The sequence below is a fragment of the Vigna angularis genome, chromosome 5, assembly GCF_016808095.1.
Source record: "Vigna angularis cultivar LongXiaoDou No.4 chromosome 5, ASM1680809v1, whole genome shotgun sequence".
Taxonomy (NCBI): Eukaryota; Viridiplantae; Streptophyta; class Magnoliopsida; order Fabales; family Fabaceae; genus Vigna; species Vigna angularis.
In genome coordinates, this window is record NC_068974.1 from 36987619 (window position 1) to 36995956 (window position 8338).

An 8338-nucleotide genomic window follows, 5' to 3' on the forward strand; every position below is an offset into this window, starting at 1 on the left:
AAAATATTGAAAAGAAAATGAAATAAGTGGGTCCCCTATCGCATTTTATTCAATTCCAAAGTCAAGTCTAAGATATAATTATCTACAATTATTTTAACATGTGAGTTTAACCATAATTTGTTTTTTGTCTGAGAAAGAATCTATCTAAAATTGTTTTAACACCTTAATTCTAGTGTAAAAATCGGTTCCTTAATGTATATTTAAACATATAAAAATATTCTTAAAATTAACCTTTGAATTTAATAATAGAAGTACGAAAAGAAACCAAACATGTGCACTAGTAAGGGTAGATGATGCGATGAGCCACCTCCTTTTCCTTCGTATCTCCCACCCCTTAAAAAGTGTTATCTATATGAATCTCTAAAATAATAATAATAATTACATCAAATTATCGAAATTTAGTTAAAATATGTAAATATAACTTATATAAATATAACCGTTGAGACTATTCCAAAATAAAAAGTTTTAAAAGATTTTATTAAACCGTATTTTCTGATATGTTTATTGGATGGAATAAAAACATTAATAATAATAATAATAATAAAATGATAAATAATAATCATAACATTAAATTGATATATGATAGATAAATATAATTTAAATAGAATAAATTTAACCGTTTTGTAATAAAGAGTTTTAATAAATTTAATTCAACCATATTCTTCAAATTTTCTATGAATCGATAGAAACAATTATCCATATAGCAGTATATAAAGAACTTTAATTATTAATCAGTTTCATTAGTAGTTCACAGTACAAAATTTAAATCTATGCGTTATTTTCTATTCTAAATACCAATCATAATAGCTTCCCTAAAAATATAATTATTTGATGGTTTTCAATATATACCTTTCAATGAAATGTTCATAATTCAAGGAAATAATAAATGAAAGGGAAAGAAAAGATATATGTCTTCTGTTTCTGGAGATGAAAAAAACACCTATTTATAAATGTAAAAAAGATATAATTAAATAAAAATATCTCCTGACTTAAAGAAAAAAAAAGATATGCAACATTTATACAGCTTTTATAATACGTTGGAGCCACATAAGTTATATTATTTTGTTATCACAACATTTCGAAGCAACATAACTCTTAATATTATAAGAATAAAGCAAATGAAAAGGAGCATATATAATTCTTGCGAAAGGTACGATATATCTGACGCATAGAACTGATTATTTTACAGCATACATATGATATATGATAGAAGAAGGATCAGACATGCATGTTCTTCCCTATTGATATCCATGGATGATGCATTGAGTAACTGAGATGACTTAGCAAGTGAGATTATCACCAGGAGCAACACCAAGCTGCGAACAGTATTGTGTGTAGTAATCAACACGAGCCTGAACAGCATCAGGGTTTCCTCCATCACATTCAACTTCACCTTTCATTGCTCTAATGGTTTCACCAAATCCTTGTTCCATCACAGGGCTCACATTTTCTGTCCAGTACCACAGTGCTGTCTTGAACGACACCACTGGGTCACTCCCCACTGTCTCCGGTGCCTTCAACCCATCAAAACCAATGCTTTCTCCTGCTGCTCCGTAGTTGTAGTTCCATTTCAGTTGAATCGGCCCACGACCATAGTACTCCTTGTCAGCCGCACACGGATACTGATCACTGTTGCTTTCGTCACAATAGTCCTTTGATTCACCTTCAGTCTCTTCTATGTAGCAAAAATCTACAACCATTCGTATTCATTAATCGTTAGAAGTCCCACGTCAACTAGAAAGAGATGCGGAGAAAGAGTAATGATACTAACGTTGAGTTTCATGGGTGAAATGAGCAAAAGCAGCTGCAATTTCACGTTTGGAGTCATCTACAGAACCACTCCTACCAAACTGTTTGTAGGAATTGAGAGCATGCAGGAAGGCTTGTCGAGAATAGAAATCCTTGCCTGGACAATCTGCATCGTCGTCACCTTCGTCTAATATGGCGTTGAAGAATTCAGTTGTGACAATGTCAGCCACAGTAACATGGTTGGCTGTGTCAGTGCCATAGCAAGCACCTTGTTGGCACCCTATTAGCATCAACGCTAAGAAACTCATCGTCACTCTCGTTACTCCGGCGTTCATGTTTTGCACCTTGTTGTTCCACATCGCTTGATGGAGAATTCTATCAAACTGTGTGATCACTATAGATAGATACAATGTTGGCAATCCAGTCCACACTGACTTCTATTTGTAGCATGTTTTCTTCCCAGGGAAAATTGTCAGATAAATTTTGAAATAATATATTTAATTGTATGTTGATTGATGGAACAATAATAGAGTATTTTGTCAACAAAAATTTATGGAATGAATAAATTTATATTATAAAAAAAATGATGAATTGATTGTATATGAAAAATAAATTCTGAAACTATTATTCTCCTTTCATAAACCTTTCAATTAATGCACTTAGTTAAAATAAATTTATATTAGTTGAATATAATAAATTAGTTATTATTTTATAAAAATCATCAATATTTTAAACTTAAAAGTAGGTGGACTTTAATAACAATAAATATATTACAACTACTAAAGTTATCTTATTTAATTAAAGATATTTTAAGGAAAAAATAATTAATGTATCGAGTTTTATATAAAAAGAAAAAAACACATTTTCAGATTTTCAGAATAATTGTTTGATATGGGACAAAATAGTATTTGTTTTTTCACTTCTTTAATTGGTATTTTCTGGAAAAAAAATTAAATTATCAAGTCATTATATTCTTATACAACTTATTTTTGTGTATTTATTCAAATTTTCAATTTATAAAACATCTCAATAATATTTTACTATGTATAATATATATATATATATATATATATATATATATATATATATAAATATAAATAAAGATTAATTAAACTCTATAGTAATATATATTTGAGCCATATGATAATTTCTCACACTCAACAATTATAATTAATCTAGGAATATCGAAAATAATTTAAAACATGACTTTCTCTTAAAATATATTTTTTTAATATTCGTAAACTTAAAAGACTGATTAGACTATGGTTTTATTTGTTCTTATTTTAAGTTAATGTGGATGTGTTGCAGAAAATAAATATTAATTGGGTTTTACTAAAATTTAATTGTAGATTAATTAAGTACAAACAATGATAACAACTGTCTTAATATATACCTTAAGCCAAAGTATTATCTAATCTATTCCTAATGAAACATTCTTACAGACTTGTTAACAAGATCCATGAAGTATTTAAGTGACATATAAATGAAAAAATATTAATTTTTAATTTTTTTTATATTGATAATGAGTATTTTTAAGGCAAATTGAGTTAAAATTAATGACGCCAGTATAATGTGATGGAAGGAAGTTAGTAAAATTTGTCTGTGGTTGATAATAAAATTATGGATTAAATATTTTTTTAATTTTTAAATTTGAATACAGAATTAAAATTTATTTATGTTCAAAATTTTATATATTTTGGTTATAAACTTTAAAAATGATAAATATAATTTTTGTAATGCAGTGTTAACTTTTTTTTTCATAAACCATGTTATTTAACATATAAGATTTTTTACACAATTAAATTAAAATAATGATATTTATTTATTTTTAAAATATAAATATTAAATTATATGAATTTCAAATTTACATATGAATTTAGATGTTTAAAAGCGTATTCATTCCTAAAATTATTTTAACTTTTGAGTTTGACATTATATCCTTAGGTAGCTAGAATTTCATTCCATTATTACAGAAGGAATAAATGATAAGGGATAAGGGACGGAGGTGTCAGTAATCTTCTGTGGGCTAACCTATAATACTATATAACTACTTATGGCTATTTAATTAAACTTCAATATGACTATATTCTAGAGTAGCGTTTTTTATTAACTTGGGCACATCAAATTATTAATAAATTAATTTCACTTATAAAAGAACTTCTAGAGTGGCATAATTTATAGTATTATTTTCTATAAAAGTAAGTAAAAATGTAGGCTTCTTTGCTGTTGCATTAAAAGCTTAACATTAATTAATCAATTTTAAGTGACAAAGGGTTTGATTAGTTACAACTACTCCATGATAGGCATGATAGGTTAGTGAAATTGTTAATCATTATACTTTCATAAGTTTGGTATGAAATGCAGAAAGATTTTATTTTTTGATAGATAATTGCTGAAAAAGATGAAGCATACAACAATGTCATGATAGTTTAAAAACCGCTAAGAACCTGTTGCCATCTCCCACCATGCAATTACATGTACAAGAAATTTATGGGCAAAATTAGTAAATTGTTTTTTGTTACTTTTTTCCTTTGTTGTGTAAAGAATTGTATTTTATATTATCTTATATTTAATCTTTACATTGTTCTATTTTGGTTTTTCATTTGAATTTAATATAAAAAAATACAACTTAATCTACCCATAATATTGTGAAACATTATAAATTTGTTCACTTTTACAATAATTATTATAAATCATCCATACAAAGGTTTTTAATCGGTTCAAAATAAAAAAATATTAACATTCATAATATTATTCTTATCACATTTAATAGTTGTATATTATTTAGGAGTTAAAACCTAAAACAGATACTTTTTTTTCTTCCTTATATGTTTATTTAATGACAAAACCATTACAAAAATCCAATCTCCAAGCATTTTCATACTCGTGCTCTTATGCTAGTAAACTGTTACATCAATCAGTAATAAAGGTAATTTAATATATATATATATATATATATAATACTTAATTTCATCACAAGCTTATTATTTTGTGAAGATGATTCCACTTCTAATAAGTATAAAAAGTTTGCAGTTGCAATGATTCTTCAAGACCTGCTGTTTTTGGTGTATAACAGATCTGAAACAGTCTTTCTATTTTACATGTACAAATCAAACATAGGAAATGGATCCTCCACTCAGAATAATCATGAACTGATATCCAATAACAATTTCTTTATATTTTATGTCCACCACCATTGTTAGGAAGTGGAATTCTTATCAGAATATGTTTTATTTATGCAGCACTATTTTTAAAGAATTTCTTTTAACTTGTTCAAAACCATTGGAATCCAAACAGTATTAATCACAATAATCAAAATAAATCTCTCAGCCTTTGAATTGTTTATTTATTAACTATAACATGTGTCATCATATATGTGGTACACACACATACACACACACATATATATATATATATATACTCCTATATCCATATAACTCAGCAAGTAAGATTGTCACCAGGAGCAACACCAAGTTGAGAACAATACTGGGTGTAATAATAAACACGAGCATTGACAGTTTCAGGGTTTCCTTGATTACATTCAAGGTAGCCATTGATGGCTCTAATGGTTGCACCAAAGCCCTGGTTCATGACAGGGCGAACAAACTCCATCCAGTACCACAATGCTGTCTTGAAGGACACAACAGGGTCATTGGCCACTGTCTGTGGAGCATTCAACCCATCGAAACCTATGTTCTGTCCTGCTGGTCCATAGTTGAAGTTCCATGAAAGTTGGATAGGTCCACGACCATAGTACCCTTTGTTAGGTGCACATGGAAACTCAATGTTGCTTTCATCACAGTAGTCCCTTGATGCCCCTCCAATCTCTTCTATGTAGCAAAAATCTGCATCCAATCCTCATCTTAATCAACCATTTCAAAATCATATATTATAATGATGCAGTGGAAAGCCAGAAAACCAGTATTTGATTTCTGCTCTATGTAAAAATTCGTCATAACAGTTACAGAAATAGAAGAAAATCCATATATTTATATATAATAAGATGATAGTGGTGGTACTAACGTCCAGTTTCATGGGTGAAATGAGCAAAAGCGGCTGCAACTTCACGTTTGGAATCATCTTCAGTATTCATATTACCAAATCGATGGTAGGAATTGTGAGCTTTGAGGAAAGCATCACGTGAGTAGAAGTTCTTCCCTGGACAATCACCATCGGCCTGGTTGATTATCATGTCGAAGAATTGTTGTGTGACGATTCTATCTATGTTTTCGGCGCTCACGGTTTTTGGCACCATCATCATCACCATCATGAATAAGGTTGTCACAAACCCTGCAACCTTGCTCGTCATAGCTACCTGCAACATTATGTTAGAGAAACTATATATATAATGTTTGTTAGACAAGGTTGAGACTTATGAGCAGAAAAGGCGTGTATTTATAGTGTTAATGGTGGCTATAGGACTTTGAACTTTGGGAAAGGAAGTGCTGACACCCCAAACAACTTTTCTGCTCGAAATTTCAATCTGAACTTGGTGATACAGTATTAGAGTATGTCCCATTCTATGATAGAACGACGTAATTCACGGGTTAGATTTTGACTTTATAGCTTCGATTTGTTCGGGTATTTATATATATATATATATATATATATATATATATATATATATATATATGTGCATTTTCTAGTTTTGTTATAATTATTATTAAGTATTTGAAATTTTTTTATTTAAATTCACGGATTACTTTATATGATAGATCTTTATAAAAATTAATTTGTTCCCACTTACTTAGACTCTTATATCCCTGTATATATATAAAAGTTGCTTAAGTCTAATTTAATTTTATCAAATCTGCTTGTTAGGTGTACTGCACTTATATATATATATATATATATATATATATATATATATATATATATATATATATATATATATATATATATATTACAAATTTAACTTATTTATGATTTTAACAGTCATGTTACATATGTCTTAAATATGAAACTAAACATTAATAATAATATTATAAGTGATTCAATAAATAACAAATTTTATTAATTAATAGACTTTAAATTTTAATTTAATTTTATAAAATCAAATTTATAAGATAAATCTTATACTTAGTTGAATATGATAAATTTATCTTATATTAATATAGATCTCTAACATATTTTTAATCATAAGACATATATATCTGAAACGTAAAACTAAATATTAGTTAATAGATAGTTAGAAAAAATAGCTTATATTATTTAAAATTCACTTTTGAGACAGCCTAGATTCGTTTTGGATTAGGATTACGTTTTTCTTTTTTGAAAAATATTTAGAAAAAAAAGAAGCATTAATTGTGGATAGACAGTGGTGTGTTTTGCAGGTGTAAAAGCTTAAAAGCCAAATGAATGGTCTAACGTCCTTGTGTTTGACTTTGGTGATGGCCTAACTAGCCAGACACTGTCACGCAACCCAACTCTAGCTATATTTCAATTTAGATAGGCTTTGTAGTCTCCGTATTAAAAAACAAAAAGTTTTATAAATTTATTGGAGCTTATAAACGATTAAATAAGGGAATTTTTAAAAAAGGATCAATTGATTTTAGCTTAATTAAAGTATGCCTTTATATTTTATTTTATTTTTCTCTTACGATTATTTTCTTACATTTTCTTCAAACTAACTTGGTAATGTTTTTAATTTTTTTCCAATAATTTTCAAAACAAACACGAACTTTAAATTCGTTTTGCTTAGTTCGTTAAAATGCTATAAATATATTCATTTTGCATATTATAGTGAGTGTCACGTAAATATCCATTAATAAACCTCACATAAATAACTTTGGTGAGTGGTAATATTAGTTTGAACTTAAAAAATAATTTATATATAAAAAATATAATTTGATAATTATATTTTTTTCAAGAAGAAAACTTGATAAAAATAAAAAAATTGCATCTATAGACTATACCAATTGAACTTAAAAAATAATTTATATATAAAAAATATAATTGGACATTTCTGAATTTTTTATCCAAGTTTTACCATTGCCCTCTTTTGTCAATTTAGGAAACGTGTTGATGATGATTGGTAAATGGTTCTTTACGAAGATGATTATCGACATTGGTAAATTTGTGGTACATGTTAACGTTTAAGGTAAAACTAAAACAAGCTTAATATTTGTTTTGTCTCGTCATTTATTTATAATTTCATCCATTATTATAAAATAAAGTTTAATTTGATTCATTATTTTTTTAAATATATCAATGAACAGTAATTACAATGACATTATGTAAAATCCCAAAAATATAGTATAAAACCATATCTAGAATATTCACAGATAACAATATTACAGTTCAGTTATGAGAATAAGAAGTACAGTTATGACCGAACGGCCTTACAAAGATACTACAGACTTTAAGATTTACCAAAGCACAGTCTAGACCGAACAATTACCAAAACTACGCTAATACCGATCGGTTATACAAAATAAGACCAAACCTAATGACCGAACGGTCCTATGGTTCAACTTTCACTTCCACTTCTTCTAGAGTCTCTTCCAGCAACTCTTCTCCTTCTGCTCAAATCCATAGGATGATCATTGCAACAGAAATAATGACCGAACGGACAAAACAGACAAGACAG

At 27.8% G+C, this 8338-nt stretch overlaps 2 protein-coding genes across 2 annotated transcripts; both read right to left on the reverse strand.

Annotated features, from left to right (window-relative positions):
* Positions 1–1064: 1064 nt before the first annotated feature.
* LOC128196592 (endochitinase EP3-like) lies at positions 1065–2138 on the reverse strand. Its single transcript, XM_052878056.1, has 2 exons — positions 1772–2138; positions 1065–1690 (listed from the first exon to the last, which is right to left on the reverse strand). Exons 1-2 carry the CDS (start codon positions 2106–2108, stop codon positions 1281–1283), a joined length of 747 nt encoding a protein of 248 aa, XP_052734016.1. The 5' UTR covers positions 2109–2138; the 3' UTR covers positions 1065–1280.
* A 2923-nt stretch (positions 2139–5061) lies between these two features.
* Positions 5062–6123, reverse strand: LOC108339458 (endochitinase PR4). Its single transcript, XM_017576584.2, has 2 exons — positions 5773–6123; positions 5062–5594 (listed from the first exon to the last, which is right to left on the reverse strand). Exons 1-2 carry the CDS (start codon positions 6071–6073, stop codon positions 5188–5190), a joined length of 708 nt encoding a protein of 235 aa, XP_017432073.2. The 5' UTR covers positions 6074–6123; the 3' UTR covers positions 5062–5187.
* Between the last annotated feature and the right edge of the window lie 2215 nt (positions 6124–8338).

Bases quoted from the DNA above. Each gene is read 5' to 3' on its own strand.
- LOC108339458 (XM_017576584.2), bottom strand. From the start codon at position 6,073: ATGTTGCAGGTAGCTATGACGAGCAAGGTTGCAGGGTTTGTGACAACC. The intron at 5,595-5,772 runs GTTAGTACCACC...GATTGGATGCAG, and splicing joins TTTCACCCATGAAACTGGAC to ATTTTTGCTACATAGAAGAG.
- LOC128196592 (XM_052878056.1), bottom strand. From the start codon at position 2,108: ATGTGGAACAACAAGGTGCAAAACATGAACGCCGGAGTAACGAGAGTG. The intron at 1,691-1,771 runs GTTAGTATCATT...GAATGGTTGTAG, and splicing joins TTTCACCCATGAAACTCAAC to ATTTTTGCTACATAGAAGAG.